The sequence below is a fragment of the Perca fluviatilis genome, chromosome 2, assembly GCF_010015445.1.
Source record: "Perca fluviatilis chromosome 2, GENO_Pfluv_1.0, whole genome shotgun sequence".
Taxonomy (NCBI): domain Eukaryota; kingdom Metazoa; phylum Chordata; class Actinopteri; order Perciformes; family Percidae; genus Perca; species Perca fluviatilis.
This window is the reverse complement of record NC_053113.1, coordinates 1,999,165-2,019,146: the sequence shown is the minus strand read 5'-3', so window position 1 is coordinate 2,019,146 and position 19,982 is coordinate 1,999,165. Positions and strand designations below refer to the sequence as shown.

At 42.0% G+C, this 19,982-nt stretch overlaps 1 protein-coding gene across 3 annotated transcripts in view; it reads left to right on the top strand.

The window, feature by feature from the left end:
- Positions 1 to 19,982, top strand: part of LOC120571401 (zinc finger protein 883-like) — a 24,401-nt gene continuing 4,419 nt past the window's right edge. The window contains exons 1-2 of one of the 3 annotated variants that reach the window (XM_039820336.1): positions 1 to 254; positions 1,746 to 1,898. In XM_039820336.1, coding sequence (XP_039676270.1) covers positions 1,806 to 1,898 — 93 coding nt within the window. In that variant the 5' untranslated portion in view covers positions 1 to 254; positions 1,746 to 1,805. Of the gene's footprint in view, positions 279 to 1,598; positions 1,899 to 19,982 lie in introns of those variants that run through there. The other 2 variants (XM_039820351.1, XM_039820344.1) reach the window with 2 other exon arrangements.

Genomic DNA, 19,982 nt, shown 5'->3' with positions numbered 1-19,982 from the left:
AGTAAATGTCCTCAGTTCCAGTCCACCACTAACTGATTAATGAACTGAATGTGTATCTGTTGTTCCCCTCCTGACCTCCAGGTGGCGGCGTTCTTTCATTTTAAACTTTAATCTGAAAAACCCTGACTTGGAGGAAACCGGAAGTCTCGTTGCTTCACTGTGATCTCGGGTTGGCAGCGGGACAGTTGTGTTCTTTATTAGTGAGTTTTAAACATAGACAGTATAAGAACGGTTTTAAGAAGACAGAGCTCCAGGTAAACCCGCACACACTCACTCAGGTAAACACTTTAATAACTGTTCTTTTACACGGCTATCAAAGCGAATAGAAGCCAGAGCTGCGCATGCGTTAGCTTCCCATTCTGCTGTTGTTAAGATTCAGGTAAACAGAACTTCCGTTGCTGAGCAACAGTCTGCTCCGTTAGTTGCTCCTCTGTAGTTCGGTGGGCTCGGTGAGATTCGGGGCTGAAGTTGTAACATTGTTACATTTTTCATTTGGTTCGGTTTGCGTCAAACTGCACTTTATCAAACGCAGCAAACAGTGGAATCACACGTCACGTGGTGGAAGCAGTCGCTTGTTGATTGGACAGAATATCAGAGGGAAACTCTCCGAAATAATGAAGCTCCACTACATTTCTACCGTGTTGGCTTTTCCGGTTCTGCTTTAGTGTTTCTAATATTTTAGAGGAAGGTGAACAATGGGAGCAGCGTCACGTGGTGGAAGCAGTCCAGAGGGTGGGGGGAGGGGTGTCTGGGTGTCCTCCCCCAGGGAAGTTTTGAGTGTCAGCAACTGTAATTTTGTTGCATTTGGATACGGTTTAATGCAACAATTTATAGTGGAAATACCTTTATTTAGCCTATGCTAAGAAGAAAATAACAGATGACAATTCAATATATATCAAAAATATAATGGAAAGTATGTTGTTGCGTATCATTGGGCATTTTTAAGTGGGTATATGGAAATCCTGGAGCTTTCTTAGTGGGTGTACTGCGTATTCCTGCGTATCACGTAGACTACCACTGGAACTAACCTCCACACGCATTACATATGGATCTGAAAGTTATCATCCCTTAAACCAGATATTTAAGTCTGTAAACTGTGGGAAAGGTGTAAACTGCAGGCTAGTAAATGCTCTGGTTTTGGTCCACTTCCTGTGTTTGGGTCGGATTGCGTTCTCACCTAGTCTGGCTATCACCAGACCAAGCTCACCTGAGTTCAGATGAGCTTTCACACTGTCTCAAACCAACCAGACTGTTTCTAGCGGAGGTATTTTGAGGACAGTAAAGTTGTTAGTGTAAGTTAGCACACCTAAACAACAGAGTCTGAGTGAGACAGGAAGACAGCTGTCTCCGACATGACGTCATCTTCTGCCTTCTGTAGAAGTGGTGAACTTACAGCTCGCAGCACTTTAATCACATATAGTGGGGAGCTTTGGATTGATATCTAGTGTCGGCAAAATCACTTTTTATTGAGTTTCCTTTTTCCTGAAATGCTCTGAGTGAATTTAATTAAAATAAAATGTTTACCTTTTATTGTTCAGTGGTTTAGATTTATTCACAGGTTAATATAATGCTGTTTTCTCCAAACTACTCCGGTTTCATTGTGTAGCGAGGAAGTAAATGGAACAGTTTTCCAGCCGCTGCTTTGAGTTTGCCGACTGTTGTTTTAGTTGTGTGTGGATGTGAGGAAAAGGAGAGGAGACAGCAGCTCCTGAATATCTCTGCGTGCTTTGATTTGTACTGAACAGAATCCAGAGTGAGTCCAGCAGCCCCAGTGGACATCTGCTGGATTTCAGGACAAGAGAGGAATGGAGGAGGACAACCAGAACCAGGAGCATCGGAGCAACAAGGTCCCCAGAAGACCAGCAGCAGACTGGGACTCTAATACCAGCCATGTTCAGGTCAGTGTTCAGGGGGGTATCGCACAAAAGTAGAATTTATAAATCCAGGATAACTGATGAAGAGAGGCTTCACCTAGTCTAATCTGTGCAGCCTGGCTTGGTGTGTTTCACGAAGGCCAAGTCAGGCTGAGGAGGAGAGACTAGGTGGAGTCAGGCTGAGGAGGAGAGACTAGGTCGAGTCAGGCTGAGGAGGAGAGACTAGGTCTAGTCAGGCTAAAGTAATAAAATAAATATACAGAGTGAGCAGCAGCTTCTTGTGAAGTATTATAACGTGAAACATTATTTGTAAAGGAGAAACATGGCCGCTGTAATGAAACAGCGAGAGAAAGCGAGGCAGATGATCAAGGACCTAGGGCTGCAGTGTTGCCACAGTTACTTTGAAAAAGTAACTTAGTTACTTTACAGATTACTTGATTTTAAAAGTAGTTTAGTTACTTTACAGATTACTTGATTTTAAAATTAACAAAGTTAGATTACAAGTTACTTTATTAGTTACATGCAGCAGCTGCTGACAACACCCCCACAGCCTCAACATAAAAATGGCAACCGGTTTACTGTGAGGCAGCTCAGCGTTACCAGTAGTAGGATCTGGTTTATTATGGCACGAAAGAGAGCGAGTTAACCGTGTTTAAGGGCAGCATTTCCTCTACAACATACTGCCAGACCAACTTCTTCAACTCTCCCCCACTTACTGGTTTTGCACAGAAGTCCAGCTTTTGTTGTTTGGGTGGTGGGGGGCCTCCTGCTCTCTGCTTCGCTCCACCTGCTGGGACTAGCTCTGTAAGTTTGACTGCAGCGCTGCGACTCCAAATGTTTCTTCAAATTTGACGTAGTCGCCACCAGCACAGAGTGTACAACCAACCTTAATATTGCCGTCTTTAGCTGACACAAACTCAAAATAGTGAGTGTATTTCCAGCTAGAAAACGTGCATCTCCCTCCTCCCTCCATTGTTGTTTACGTTTGTGTCGCTGCGTGGTACACGTGACCTGTCCTCATGCTGAAAATGTGACTTGTCGCATACGTGACTTCACTCCCCGAGACGCAAGAAGAAAGCAAAAATATATATTTTTACTAGAGGTCGACCGATTCATCGGTTTTGCCGATTAATCGGCACCGATAGTTGATTGGTGGAACTATTGTTATCGGCAAAAATCCATGCCGATAGTTTTTTCTGGTTGCGTCCGTTGTTGGAGCGGCTGAGAACCACATGCTGTCATTCATTACACAGTACATGAGAGCTGAGAAGGGTCTGCTGGCATCATGCATTACAATAGCGGCCTCTAGAGGCAAAATAAAAACTATCACTGATGCCTCGTGTTGTTTATTTTTGACACGTGTTACTGCCTCATATTTATGTCAATGGTTACTGCGCGCTGCACGGAGAACACATGCTGTGCCGAAAAGGCTGACATCAGTTGCGCGTTTAAAGCATCGACAGCAAAAAGGTTTGTTATATCATTATAAAGTTATTCATTTGTTGAATAGATGCTGCATTAGTAGAGAAAGAACAGCACAACAGTATGTTTGTTTGTTTGCTTTCGAGGCTGAGATGACGCTAAACATTAGCAGTAGGCTAACTAACCTCAAACGGTTAAAACACTGACAAAAATGAACGAAAGTCCGACACAAATCGTCCACGATCCGTCTAGTGGCTGCCGCTGGAGAATTGAGATGTGTAGAATCGACAGCGCATTCGTTTTAAAATCCTCAGCGGAGGAGCATCAACAACTGCCCGAAAGCACGGTACTAGCGTTGAGATAGAGAGATAGAGAGAGACTGAGAGAGAGAGCGTAATATGGTGGAGAGACATAGAGAGAGACTGAAGTGAGGGAGCGTTATATGGTGGAGAGACATAGAGAGAGACAGAAGAGAGGGAGCGCCGGCGCTAGAACAAAGCTGTGAATCAGAGATATAAAACGTGTTTTCGATTCATCTCTAGAAATGCGACTGTAGCGAGCATGTCACTATCGCTAACGTTATCCACATTTATATTTACACGCAACAAATGATATATCCAGCTTCAAAAAAGTCTAAAAGTCGGAAGTTAGAATGAATGCATTGTGCAAAGAGTGGTTGCTATGGAGACTAGAGCCCGACCGATATGGATTTTTGCGGGCCGATGCCGATATTAACGCGAAAAGAGCCGATTTATAAGCCGATATTTTGATTTTGAAAATAAACTGGATATTAGACCCGTTTCCTATAAACTGCACTTACACAACATTCAATAGCAAAATATCTGCCTGTTCTATGTATGTGGGCTGTATAAACCATTTTCAGGAAGGGATTATGTTAAAAAAAGCCTTAGATTACAGTCTCAATGACTAAAAAATTCCACATCAAAAGTATATATTTTTTAATGATCAAAAAACAGTCTGGTTTTAAACATTTAACACTTTTACTTACTTCCAGTTGAAGCTGGTTTTGAGATACTAAGTCAATATATTGAGATACTAAGTCGATACTTTGAGATGTTGAGTCAATTTATTGAGATTGTAAGTCAATATTTTAAATGTTCTCATTGGTTTGAGATTCTTAGTCAATATTCTGAGTTACTAAGTCAATATATTGAGATACTGAACCAATATTTTGAGATATTAAGTCAATATATTGAGATTATAAGTCAATATTTTAAATGTTCTCATTGGTTTGAGATTCTTAGTCAATATTCTGAGTTACTAAGTCAATATATTGAGATACTGAACCAATATTTTGAGATATTAAGTCAATATATTGAGATTATAAGTCAATATTTTACATTTTCTCATTACTTAGATTCTTACTTTATATTCTGAGATACGAAGTCAGTATTTTGACCAGAGGTAGTGGTGACTTAAACTTGAACTTATACTATATCTAAAATTATTTTGTAGACATAACAATGGATTTTGCCACTAAATGTTGGTGTTAACTTTTTTATTTATTTTTTCTTTTTACAATTTCACAAATTTCTACCCAGCAGAGGATGATTTAGGGATCCTTTAGGTGTAGCTAGAACGGCAAAAACGACCACTGGAAGGGAAAAGAAGTATATATTATTTACAACAACTTTGAATGCAGCAAAAGTATGGCAAGTCAAATTTCAATTGAACGCAACATCTGTGTTTTTCCGACAACAGCAGCTGCAACGCGTCATACGTTCCTCTCAGTGACAATACAGAACAGACACCCTTTACACCCGTTTAGCTGTCAGCATTTTAGCATTTAGTTGTTTGCTTTAGCTGCTGCTAGCTAACGGTAAACTAACGTTACTTGCTGCCAAGAGTAGCTAGTGTTTTCTACCGCACACGCCGATGTTTAGGTTGCCTCTAATCCGTTTTGAGCATCAGAGAGAAACGCAGGCATTTCAGTGGCACCGAGATCTGTGTTGCTATTTGTCTCGGGAGATAAAGCCGTTAAAGTGCCCGAGGCGTATTAGCACCGGTCTCTGTTTTGTTGTCAACGATGTGGCGAGAAAGGTAGCGCATGTCGAGTTAGCAAGACTACCATTAGCTAACTAACACCGCTAGTTTGCGCGTGTTGCTTACAGAGAATGAGCTGAACAGCGGGCTGGGTCTAACGTTAGCGGGCTGGGTCTAACGTTAGCGGGCTGGTTCTAATAGCGGCCCGCCGACCGACTACTGCTGGGTCCGCTGCCCCGGATTGCGGGGAAAAAAAAAAAAAGTATCGTTTCAAATCGGTAACATAGACGTAATGAGTGGCACATAACGTGAGGTAACATGGCATTTTATTTTGTTTGAGTTTTAACTTGTCCAGTGGGGCAAGTCAATTTCTCTTCCACTTGCCCTACAAAAAATCCACTTGTCCCGGACAAGCCTTAATGTCGAGCCCTGATAGCATTTAAGGGGCTGCTAAAAAGGAAGCTATGTTAGCGTTAGAATAACGTAACAGTTGTTGTTTTTTCGAGGCACGCTGTACATAACTTCTAGTCATTGACTACACCCCCCCCCCCCCCGCTTCCGCGCGGTCATTATGCGGGAAACACTGCAGATATATTTAGACTAAGTTAAACGCTAACGTTATAGTTTGACCTCTTATTAACGTTGCTCGCTTTCCACTGATAAACATGGTATTAGTTAGCTTTGTGGCTAATCTAATATAGCAATGCATTAGCGGCTGTAAGTGATGTTACAGAATATTTAGAAGTGATAATGATAGGACCGTTAGCTAGAACTACCACACCGTTTTTATATACAGTGTATGAACTAAATCTACAATCATTTCACATGACGAACGACAGACTCACCGTCAAAACAGTACATCTCCATGCCGGGTTTGGCGCATAGACAGTATATAAGGTAATACTCTGCCACTGGCTTGGCTGATAGCTTTCTTCTGTAGTGGATTTCTGGCGCTGTTGTCAACTGGGGAGTTGCAGACCTCCCTCTGGTGGGCAAACTATGCAACACTCATAACATGAGTGAAGCATGAGACTCTGTTTCTCATGTTTCATCGGCCGTTATAAACGCCGATGCCGATTTAAATGCAATTAGCTCATATCAGCCGATAATATCGGCCGGCCGATATATCGGTCGGGCTCTAATGGAGACGATACACAGTGTTGAGTTCCTTTGCTCTGATTGGTTGTAGGTCTATCCAATGAATGCAGAGGCATATTTTTTCCTGGTTCTGTTGGAACACGCCCCATAATCACAACCCAATGGAGCGGTTTCAGACTCACATTCTGACTAGAATCTGAGTAGGACCCGTTCTCTTAATACATCCATGGTAGGACCATGTTTTGAGATTTGGCATACATTTGGGCCTTTTTTGAAGAAATGTAAATAGTTTGTCCTTCATATGAATTATAATGCTCATTATGTTTATTTTTGCACTGGATGACTCCAAATATGTAGGAGAACTGTTTTAGACAACACCCATGCTTGTGTAGCATTGCTGTGGGTGTAATATCAATAAATATGACATTATTATTTTGATTATTGGCAAAAGCGTCTGGACTTTTTTTTGAAAAAATGTATGTATTTTGTCAACTGTTTTATCCAGTATCAATTCTAAATACTATCGGTCGATTAATCGGTTATCGACAAATACGGCCCAACCTAACTATCGGTAAAATCCTCCATCGGTCGACCTCTAATTTTTACTAAGGAAAATTACAAATATGAACGCACAGTGACTTGGATAAGTAACTTTAATCTGATTACTGGTTTGGAAATAGTAACGCGTTAGATTACTCGTTACTGAAGAAAGTGCTCAGATTAGAGTAACGCGTTACTAGTAACGCGCGTTACTTACTTTTTACTTTGACAATAGAGGTTTGTGAACTGTCTGTGGAATAGATCAACGGAAAGGAGAGAAAGCAGAGTGGCCGTAAATGACAGCAGAACACAGTAAAGACTCTAACATTGAGCTGAAATGGAAACACTGTGCTAAGATTAAGCCGATGTTTTCACCCATCTTCCCAAACTGTTGCCTCTTATGTAGATAGTAGGGCTGGGACGATTCGTCGACGTAGTCGACGTCATCGACTACGTAAATGCGTCGACACAAATAATTTGCGTCGATGCATCGCTAAATAAAATAAATAAATAAAACTTGCGTGCAAATTAATTAATGTAATGCGGAACTAATGTAATGCGGAACTACTGCTGGATACGCGGGTTGTAGGGACACCTAAACTGTAGCCCCGCCTTAGCTCTGAAGCTAGCCGAGCTCCTCCGGCTACATGCAGTTTTTTGTCAGGTCGACAGTCGGTCCAGTGAGTGAGTCAGAGATAGCAGCACTAAAGGATGAGCATGGCGAGTGGTTGCGACCCAAGAGTTCCCCGCCGGCCTCTTTAAGATCGCAAGTTTGGCAAAACTTTGAGACTGTACGGCTGCAGCCTGGAGCCTCCCGTGTCCCGGCCTCAAAAACTTCGGTCTTCAAGTCAGTTCCAGTAGTAGGCTACAGGCGAGAGAGTGGTGGATAAGACGAGGACTGTGTGTCGGCGTTGTTCAGCAGTTGTTGAGTATGTGAGTGGAAATACATCTAACATGCTAACGCATATCCAACGCCATCACCCAGATGTGCCAATCACTGGAACAAGACAAAAACAACTGTCCAACTTCTCCTCCCTACAGTGCTTAAACAGCCTTTAGATACAAATAATTAAAGTTAAATTAAAGGGAGAAGAGCTTGGATGTTAAACAAGAGCTTATTCATTATTTTACCTACTACTATTAAAAAAAGCAAATACAGGTTAATCTCTCATACACTACTCTTTTTGCACTTGCTCTGTTTACTTAAAGTTTTTATTTTTATTATTCCTCCTGAAAGTGACTTTATTTTGTGGTTGGATTGATAGCCTACATCTGGCTTCAGGTTGCACTACAAATTCATTTTACTTGAACAGTGTAGTGTTAAACAATTTTAATAAATAGAGATTTGAACCTTATCGAAATTTGTTTTGTGTAAATTGTTAATAATTAAGCAATGGGAAAATAATCGCTAATTGAAAAATTAATCGTTAGATTAATCGAAAAAATAATCGCTAGATTAATCGTTTAAAAAATAATCGTTAGGGACAGCCCTAGTAGATAGCTTCTCAGCCAGTTCAAAACAACCCCCCAGATACCTTACTGTTCAAGTTCAAGACAAACAATGTATAACTTTGCAATGAGACCTGCTGTCGAGTCTCCCATGTGTTTCTATGTAGTTTGCTCAAACCAATCAGCGCGTAGCTCATTCTGAATATTCATGCACATACCATATTTGGAAGAAAAGCTCTTGTTCCAAATAGAGCCATATTCACAGGGTAGTTAAGGGCCTAATAAAATAGCATTCTGGCAATTTTCAGCCCAACCAATGTTGCATACCCCATTAGGAGACCTTAAGGAACAGTGTAAAATACCCTATATAATCATTCTATCACCCCTTTAATACTTTGTATTCTTGGTCCTGAATACATGTATATTAGGGCTGTCAATGGATTAAACATTTGTATCTAATTAATTACATACTCTGTGATTAATTATTCAAAATTAAACGCATACATAATTAACGGTGCCTGAACCGATACTTTTTAAGAAAGTAAAAAAAAAAGGGTACTACACAACAGTTGGTGACATTAAAGAATGGCTTGTTTATTGCTAAGGCCATATGGTCGAAATGATTTAATAATAATGTATAACAATAACAATAAGTTATTTCACTAGTAAATTGCTGTTGAACGACAAAAACAACCACCAGATGAGAAAAGGACATTTACAATAACTTCAAATGCACCACGAGGCTGTAGTTTACCAGTTTCATTGAACGGTCTGTGTTGTTTCTCTGACGGCAGCTACAGATTGTTAGATCCTGGTGTTGAATCCTCTGTAAAACACAGTCAAACTTTACACCGTTTAGCGTTAGCTGTCAGCATTTTAACTGTTTTTAATCAAGCTACTAGCTAGCGGTAGGCTAACGTTAGCTGCTGTTGAGTATAGTGTTAACTAGCTAGTGGTAGGCTAACGTTAGCTGCTGTTGAGTATAGTGTTAACTAGCTAGTGGTAGGCTAACGTTAGCTGCTGTCGAGTATAGTGTTAACTAGCGTCACGTGCAGCGGTGTTTGTGATGCCTGTATCGTCTGTTTCAGAACATCAGAGAGTGGCGCAGACATATCAGTGGCACCTGATTTCGGTAGCCAGGGTTGGCAGGAAGAAGATTATTATATTTTTTTTTTAAATATGTTTATTGCAGAACAGTATTGGGTTCAGACTGCATTTGTCCATACAAGCAACATTTATTTATTTTTATTTTTTTACATTTCTTAATCATACAATAACAACAATAACAATAAGCAGCAACCAAGAACAAATTGTAATTATTTGGCGGATTCTGAAAACAATCATGATGAGGCACCATAGCAAATATCAAGACTAAGAGACCAAAAAGTAAAACCAGGAGTCAAGAGATAGGAAAAATTCCCTTTGAAATCGCTAATGCCACATTATCAATATATGGGACCCTTCATCATTCCGCTTCCTCCCTCAGACCCCTTAAGTGTTCCATGACCGGTCCCCATGCCCTATCGAACGCATTCTCCCTCCCTGCAATCATGAATCTGATCTTCTCTAAATGGAGGACTTCACCCAGCTCTCTCAACCACATCTCAAATGAAGGGACAGCATCTGACTTCCAAAATCGCAGTACAAGTTTTTTAGCCAGTACCGTACCCAAATACACTGGCCATTTGTCCCTGCCAGAGTTCAAAGCTATATCATTCGTAGACCCCAGAATGGCCACAAGGGGGTTGGGTATCCACTGCTTGTTGAAGGCTTTTGAGTAGAAGTCAAATATAGAAGACCAGAATGAGTGGAGGTTAGGGCATGACCAAAATTGGTGTGCGAGGGTGCCCTCTTGGTTTTTACATTTCTTACAAAATGCTGATACGTTGGGATACATCTTGCTTACTTTTACTTTTGAGTAATGCAACCTGTGTATTACCTTAAATTGTATTAGATTAAGTATTGCATTGAAATAAGGGAAATGGAAAGGTTGAACTAGGTCTGAGAAAAGGTGCCAAAAGATTGCAGAAGTGGACATTTTACTTAAATAAAGCATAAGGACATTGCAGCTTGGACTCATTAGTGGATAAAGCAGTTACTTGAAATGTATACATTTTATTTCTATTTTTGTATCACCGCCTTTCCTCACAAGACTTGTTTCTCCCCTTTTTACGATTTATTTTATTTTTATGTTATGTTTATGGTGTTGTTTTTCCATATATCACTCACAAATTGAGGCGACTGTTCAGTTGTTACAATGTACTGAAAATTTCAATAAAACTTCACCAGATGCATTTATGTTTTAGCGCATAGTCGCGTAATTTCCCAATACAGAATTAACACATCGCCAAAATGTAAGTCTCACAGACAAGATATGGTATGATCAACATGAATATGAATTCATGAATACAAAAATTATTTTGTATAATTTTAATATAACTAACATTCGCTTAAAAGATTGGATGTGTTTAATGTGGTGAAAGATGTCGCTTTAAAAAGAGTAGTAGTAGTAGTAGTAGTAGTAGTAGTAGTAGTAGTAGTAGTAGTAGTAGTAGTAGTAGTAAGTAGTTTAGCTAATTATAATAAATATACAAACATTAAACATTTTTAAACCTTATGTGATCAGTGTTAATAACAAATGTAAGATGAGATTCAACGTTGCCCCAAAATTTCTTTCTTTGTAAAACGTCAACGTTAAAAGTAAGTAGTACTACTTTTGCATTTTACTCTGGTCTTATGCTATTTGCATTTCAACCTGAGCTCAGAGCTTCGTACTATGGATTTTACTTATTATTTACAAACATTACCAGTGTTAAAAAAACAAAGTGCTTGTGACATTTTTGTATTAATACAGCTTTTAAAATGATATTGTATTCTCCTTGACGGCCATTACAATATGTTATAAAATGTAAGATGAGATTAAACTTTGCACCCTGCCCTGTTTTTGTTTTTTGTGTAAAACACAAACGTTAAAAGTAAGTAGTACTATCTTGAAGTATTTAATAATAAGTATAAGTAAGTAACCCTGGTCTCATGTTATCTGCATTTCAACCTGAGTGCTAGATTATTTTAATTGTCTTTTTTTCTATCTACAACATCTATCAATGTTGGAAGATCTCTCTTGGAGTAGACTAGTTTCTACCTTTAACAGAGCAAGGGCCTCTAGCTTGCAGTTGTGAGCTAAGGTCAAACTCTGCTCTGCACCGCTTACACACACACACTCACACACACACACACACACTCATTTATGTTTTATGAGGACCAACTTTATAACCATCACTTGTGGGGGCCACCCTTTCTAAAGGTGCTAGACGTATGAAAAAAATCAAGTATACTCAGCATAGCTTTGTTAGCTTATACCTTCAAACATCTGAATTGATAAAGTAATGACTTCCCCATCCTATATGGGGACTTGTAAAAAACTGAGTTAACATGGTTGGTTGGACCTCATTTGCATGGTATTTACATAATTCACACAAATTCCATCGTGATTAGTGGGGACTTTGCAACAAATAAATTAAATAAAGGTTTAATTTACAGATTTAATCCATGTAGAATGAAAATATGAATAAACAGTACTTTAATAACAAAATTTGAAAATTCATCTTAGCTTAGTCGTTTATAGATAGCGTATACGTGGAGCATGAAGCTTGAAAAACCATCACACATCTTAACATAGCAAAACATATGATTTATTGATATAGAGTTGAAACCAGATATTTACATACACTTCAGAAAACTTATCAGTAAACTTTTATTTCTTTACTGTCATACATGAAATCCGAGTAAACTTTTTCTGTTTTAGATCTCCATTTGAGTTAATTGGTGGCACGCCTGTGGATGCATATAAAGGCACACCTCAAACACAGAGCCTCTTTCTTTGACATCATGGGAAAATCAAGAGAAATCAATCAAGACATCAGGAAAATGATTGTGGACCTCTACAAGTGTGGCTCATCCTTGGGTACAATTTCCAGATGCCTGAAGGTCCCACGTTCATCTGTTCAGACAATAATACGCAAGTATAAAAAACATGGGAATGTACAACCATCATACCGCTCAGGAAGGAGACGGATTCTGAATCCCAGAGAGGAAGGTTTTTTGGTGTGAAATGTGCGAATCAATCCCAGGACAACAGCAAAAGACCTTGTGAAGATGCTAGCTGAAACTGGTAAGACAGTGTCCACAGTAAAACAAGTCCTGTACCACCATGAGATAAAAGGTTACTCTGGGAGAAGAAAGCCATTACTTCAAAACCACCATAAAAAAGCCAGACAAAAATCTTAATTTCTGGAGACATGTCCTGTGGTCTGACGAAACAAAGATTGAACTCTTCGGCCATAATGATAAAGGGTATATTTGGAAGAAAAAGGGCGAAGCTTTGAATCCTCAGAACACCATCCCAACTGTGAAGTATGGGGGTGGTAGTATAATGTTATGGGGTTGCTTTGCTGCATTAGGGACTGGTGCACTTCACAAAATAGATGGCCTCATGAGAAAAGAAAATGTTGTGGATATATTGAAGCAACATCTGAAGACATCGGCCAGGAAGTTAAAGCTTACGCAAAATGGGTCGGCCCAAATGGACACTGACCCCAAGCATACCTCCAAATTAGTTACAAAGTGGACAACAAAGTCAAGGTATTGGAGTGGCCATCACAAAGCCCTGATCTCAATCCCATAGAACATTTGTGGGCGGCACTGAAAGGGCGAGTGCGAGCAAGAAGGCCTACAAACCTGACCCAGTTACACCAGTTCTGTCAAGAGGAGTGGGCCAAAATTCCAGCAAACTATTGTAGAAAGCTTGAGGAAGGATACCCAAAACGTTTGGCCCAAGTGAAACAGGCAATCCTACCAAATACTAAGAAAGTGTTCCGGCGTTGGAGGTGTCGATGAATCGATGATGAAAAGGGATTTAGGAGAGCCGGTTGCCGTCAGTGCTGCAAATAAATACGGGGTGTTAAGCGGCGTTCCGGGGACGGATGACACCACTCCAGATCCTCTGGGAAGAAAAAAAATCACACATTACAATCACAGTCGCAAAAAAAAAAAAAAGCATTTTAACTATTTTGGCAAATAATTAGCACATAAAAATTAGACCCACCATTTTTGCTAGTCTTTGTGTCTCACGATTTTAGGTCTATAGAGGGTCCGTGGCAGGGGCAGAGACTGTTGGTCAGCATCCCCAAATATCAATCTTTTTCTCATGTTTTCATAAGAACTCCTTATTTTGTCTCTTCTGATGACATAGTCAATGGTATCAAACTGTTTCTTCAAAATCTCCCAGTCACACCATTGTATAAAGAAGACGTTTTTAAACCATTTGTTGTATTCCTCGTTAGAAACAGGGTATGGTTTTAACTTCCATTCTTCAGGACCACGGGCTGCAACTAACTTCTCCCTTTCGCTGCATACGCTAAGGAAAATAAAATCCTCTGTAGGTCTAGTGAAACGGTCTGCTTCCACACGATAGACACTGGCTCCAATGCTACTGTCCCATTGACAAACATACACTAGCTCAGGTAGGCCAGGATTTTCAAGGTCTGGGCAGACAACCTCACGAAAAAGGCTCCAGTCTTTCACAGAGATTGTACAGGCTGTTTTGGCTTTGCCAGATAGTTCGACAGCAACACTAGTGTAAACAGCTAATGTCACGTATCCTGCACTGTATCGAATTGAATATCTGTATCCATTGACACCGACATATTCTAGATCAGATGTACACGATTCAGTCATGCTTGTAGGAAAGATCTCTGGACGGAATCGCTTCTTTCTGGGAGCCTGGCTCAAACCGCATGTTGTTCCAGTATTAGCATCGCCGTCGTCTGATGCCTCTTTTCGAGGGGCCTGTCGCAAGCCAAATAGTGTTCCAGTCTCTCCACCTCCCCATGACTCTTTTCGGGGGTTAGTGTACAGAGCAAATGTAGTGGGTCCTACTCTAGCTGTCTCACATTCTTCAACATCAGATGATCCTGATTGTTGTCCAAATGTGTGGATAGACATGGGTGAAAAACGATTCCTCTTGTTTTCACCAAAAGAATTAAAAAAGAAAATCCACAGCTGGTTTTGTTGAAGGGTGAGAAAAAAACGAGCTAGTTAAAAACTGCAGGTAAAAAGTGAGCAGCCAGCATGAAACCAAGACTTTTAAATCCTACAAGCCACGCCCTGCATGATGATTTAACACCCACAACAATAACTCTCACATTTACAAGCTAACCATTGGTCTATCAGGCGTTTTTAACACCTTTACAAATGTAAATACATCATCACGTCAGGAGAGGTAACCCCACCCCTACGCTAGTGGCGGCCGCGACGTCATCACAACTGCGCGAGTGCGGCTCCCAGATTCGCGCTAGAGGCCACAGCGCGCGGTGATGCGCACGCGGCTCTTTGATTTCTCACAGGTTCGCTTATTTGAATTGAAAACGCTATTACTGGTATAGAGTGTTGGAGCATGTGAAGTGGGAAGTAAGGGGAAAGTGAGTGAACACCGGGCCCAGAACGAAGCAGGCCAACAGGTTCGACAACCGAGCCTAGCTATGTGCATCTCCAACCTTTGGGCTAAGACATTTCTCCCAACCTTACACAGCGATGCATGTACGGTTTCCGTAGTGTATACGAACTGTCATGATTTACATGCTCTGTGGATGCTTTTACAAGGTCACTGACACTCGTGACACATTCAGACTTGCTGCTTGGGAGATGCAGGGTCCATATGAATCTTGTCATGGTGTCAGCGTCGAGGACCCCGAGTGTATGGCACACATTCTCCCTGACATCAGCTGCATTTCCTTGGATAGCGTTGCGATATTCAGCAAAGGTAAAGGGTCGTATTGGCTGACGTTTGGCCACCGTCCCGGGTGCTGCTAGGGATCCTTTCCACCAGGTCATTACGGTGTATGCGCTTCAGCAGGATGATCAAGACCGCCGGGCTTTATCGTTGTAGCGCCCGGGCGATTGCATCTGCTATCTGGGTTCTATGAGTCAGACGATCCATAACGGCTCGAGCAATGGGCCTTCGACCAAACACTTGTATGTCGGCGCAGGAAATACTTGAGTCCCACAAAATCCTCAGTGCCGAGATCGTCCAAGATGGCAAGTATCTCTCCGGACACCTCGGGTGCTGCGGACGAGCCACAGAAGACGTTGTGGTTGTCGTTGTCCTCCCAGGTTTCCATAAACGTCTTGCAAACACCGTTGCCCTTCTTCCTTGCATGGTCGATCAAGGCCCTAGCCCTGTCCCGAGTGCCTCTCATAGCCTGGATGTACTCCAACTCTTCACCTGATATCATCTCGTGGTGCAACAGAACATCGGCCACGTAGTTCACTCTGGCCATGTTACTGGCCTCTATGTAGCTGAGTCTTTTTCGGGTAAGACTTTCCATGGTAAGATACTCTGTGTGAGGCCACATTCAAGATCGTTAGACGGTGGATGCTTGTTTGGACATGTGTGTCTTTCATAAGGTAAAACGGGAATCTCTCTCTCTCTCTCTCTCTCTCTCTCTCTCTCTCCACATTCTGCTCCAAATAGTGTAAAGATACTTGATTTAATTCTTACTCAGTCCCTCATTTCAAACGCATCTGTGGCATGTTCTGTCGCTGTCTGCTTCAGTCTTTATACTATTGTAAGGGGGGTGTGGTTAGGAAAATTCTGGAACGGGGCGTAGTTTGGAAACTTCTGGAAAAAAGTGGTATGGAAGCGTTCTGGGCGTGGTAAAAAAACAAAACAAAAAAACACTGTTGTTTTCTTTGAATTCAGTTTTATGAGGGTCGTAAATACTTAAGGAAGTACTGATCTTTTTTAAATTGACATCTTTCACCACATTAAACACATTTTTTTTTTTTTTGTCAAATGTGCTAGTTACATTAAAATTATACAAAATAAGTTTTGTATTCACAAATTCATGTTGAACATACCATATCTTGCCTGTAAGACTTACATTTTGGCGACATTGTTTTAATTCTGAATTACACGCTAAACGTCTCTAAAACATAAATGCATCCGGTGAAGTCATATAACTTCAAGTTAGAACTATTTACTTTTAACGCTGGCGTTTTACAAAGAAACATATTTGGTTCAGGTTGCATTTTGTATAAATACAAAAGCATACTTTTTGTTTTTTAATTTTTGTTTGCATCTTTCACCACATTAAACACAAACAATCTTTTAAGTCAATGTGGTTACATTTAAATGATACAAATGTATTCACAAATTAAAATTCATATGCATATGTGTGCGAACATTAGTGGCTCACATGCAGCGGAAACATGACAACATGTACTGACAACATGAACTGTGTCTGTTTGTGTGCGTGTGTTTCATGTGTATAATGGCACACAAGCACAGGAAAGTTGTAGAGGTGTGTGTATGGATGAATATTATACTTTTTTTTTCTATGGCGGTCATTTTGACCGTAAACAAAAATAAGTGTGACTAAGTTGAATAAATCACTCAAAATTCAAAGAAAGTAGTCACAATGAATGTTATGTGTTCAAATGCCATTTGTGGTTTTGTGTGATCTGTTGAAAATGTTTTTTTATTTTACTACTTCTCACTGGTTCGCTTATTTGAATTGAAAACGCAATTTCTGGTAGAGTGTTGCTGTGGGCATGGGAAAAAAGTGGGAAAAAGGGGTATGTTGGGAAAAGGGGAGTAAACACCGATCCCGGGCCAGAACGAAGAAGGCACAGCCAGATGAGTACGGAGCAGCGGAGGGCATGGAGACAGCCAGACATATGGACTAGAGCTAAGCATGCACAGACATACGATCAACATGTACTGACAACATGAACTGTGGCTGTTTGTTTGTGTGTGTGTGTGTGTGTGTGTGTGTGTGTGTGTGTGTGTGTGTGTGTGTGTGTGTGTGTGTGTGTGTGTGTGTGTGTGTGTGTGTGTGTGTGTGTGTGTGTGTGTGTGTGTGTGTGTGTGTGTGTGTGTGTGTGTGTGTGTGTGTGTGTGTGTGTGTGTTGTTTGGGTTGTTCCGTGATTGTGTGTGTGTGTGTGTGTGTGTGCGTGAGTGTGTGTGCGTGAGTGTGCGTGAGTGTGGGTAGAAATGCATTGACTTTTGGGCTTAGGCCCATTCACGCTTATTACAATCACTTACTTGGCCTGTTGTAAGAGGAGACTTACACATTCCTATTTACAGACTTACACACGTTCTGCTCTCACAGTTGCATGAGAGTTGTATTGGCTCATTTCAAACGCATCAGTGTTACTCAAACTTACATTCATGCTGTGTGTAGAATGAAAAACCTATCTTTCTCTGTTTCAAACGGGGAAGAAACCCTTTTTATGCTCAAAATTTAACGCTACATCCCTCTTCTCTCACTGACTCATTTCAAACACATCCGGATATTTCATCTCTAACGCTCATTGGATCATTTAAATGAAGATATTTCTACTTCCTGTGACGCCCTCATTGCATCACTTAACGTGTGTGTGTGTGTGTGTGTATATATATATATATATATATTATTTTTTTTCATAAACCGACGTGAGAGGACGCTGGCGCTGGTTATTCGCCGCTTCTCCGTCTGCTATTCGTCTGCTATTCTCTTGTGTTTGTGTTCGCTGTACCCCCTACCTCTGGACAGCCTCTGTACCTCTGGACAGTCTCTCTGCTGGTTCCCGAAGCCGCCTGGGCTCCTTGACCGGACTCTTGCCTCGTCCGTTAGCCGCTAGCTAGCTGCCCCCGTTCACCAAGGCGCGGGCGGCTAATCCGCTAGCTGCTGGCGGCTAACCCCGATTGCTGACCTCCTCCTCATAGGCAACCTCCACCAGATGCGAGCCGCGACCAAGACTAGACATTCCTCTCCTTCGGTCATGCCGTGGATCATTTTGGCAATCACCTCATTCATCCATCTCCACCTCCACCTCTGTGCTCCTAGCCCACGGCTAACCACTATCACGGAGCTCTCAGTCCCTCCGCTCGGCATCATGATCAAATATTCAACTCTGCAACTGGTCCAATTCGTCAACTACTCCATTCCATTCTGCATCCCAGTCATCAAACAGCTCGGACTTCTACGTCGACCCCGTTACATCCACAGAAGCTCTCGCCGCAAGTTTGTTTTCTTCCACCACGGACAATCCATTCCATCCATCTGGTCACCTGCCACGCTCTGTTGCACCTGGCTACGCGTCATCAGAATGCTTCACCCACTGGTTCACATAGGGCTGAACGCATCATCAGGCTACACAGAAACCCGGACCGGACTACAGTGCTTTCCCCACTTCACATACACAATCATACTCTCCAATCATTTGCTAATCGGCTCACTGTCCCCCTCAACTGCAATACCCCCACACCCACGACCACACGCGCATGTACGGGACAAACCTCAGATCTCTAACCTCAACATCCTTGATAACGCTCAACAATAAAGCCCCTGCCCTCCATGAACTAATCCTCGACAACACTCTTGACTTCCTTCTGCTCACCGAAACCTGGCAACAACCCAACAACTTCTTCTCCCTCAACCAAGCATCCCCCTGGCTACAACTACATCTGCAAACCCCGCCCCTCCCCCGTGGAGGTGGCCTCGCCGTCATTCTCAATCAGAACTTCCGGATCACAGAACTCACCCCTCCCCCTCAGTATCATCGTTTGAATATCTCGCCTTCAAAACTCTTTCCTCCATGACAGTCATCCTCATTTACCGGCCACCTAAACCAAATCCCTCCTTCCTCTCTGATTTTACTGAACTCCTCACACTAGCCTCATCTCTCTCTTCCACGTCTGCTGCTACTCGGTGACTTAAACATCCACATGGACTCCCCCCACCTGCAAGCTCTCATCAGAATTCAACATTTTACTGGATAACTTCTCTCACACCCAACATGTCACATTCCCCACCCATGAAAAGGACACATCCTCGACCTGGTCGGCGTCCACCAACCAACCAGTGCTTCGACCTCCATCCATGCCTCTTTCCCCTCTCTGACCACAAACTGATACGGTTCACCATCCCTTCTCTAACCCCCACCCCGCCTCCTCAGAGAAATCACCTTTCGCAACCTCAAATCTATCAATCCCCACCATCTCTCTGACCTGCTCTCCACCACTCTCCACCTGGACTCAACCCTCACCTCACCCGATGACCTCACAGACCACCTCAACTCCACCTTGTCTACCTCCCTCAACACCCTGGCCCCCCTCAAAACAAAACTCGTCACTTTTAACACCTCTTCACCCTGGTACACACCTGCACTCCGGAAAATGAAACAAACTGGCCGTCAACTTGAACGTCTGACAAAGAAATCATCCCTCACAGTCCATCATGAAGCCTATAAATCCCATCTCATCGCCTACAAAGATGCCCTCATTGCTGCCATATCTGCCTACCTCTCCACCATCCTCACCGACCCCTGCCAAAACCCCAGAACCCTCTTCTCCACATTGAACAACCTCATCAAGCCTCGGACCAACAGCCTCCTTACCTCTACTCCGGATCTCTGCAACTCATTCCTCCACTTTTTCACTGACAAAATCAATCTCATTTACAAATCTCTATCCCCTGTATCTGACCTCCCAGGATCTACTCCAGCACCTACCTTGGACCCTCCTCTCCACATCCCTCCAGACCTCCCGACCC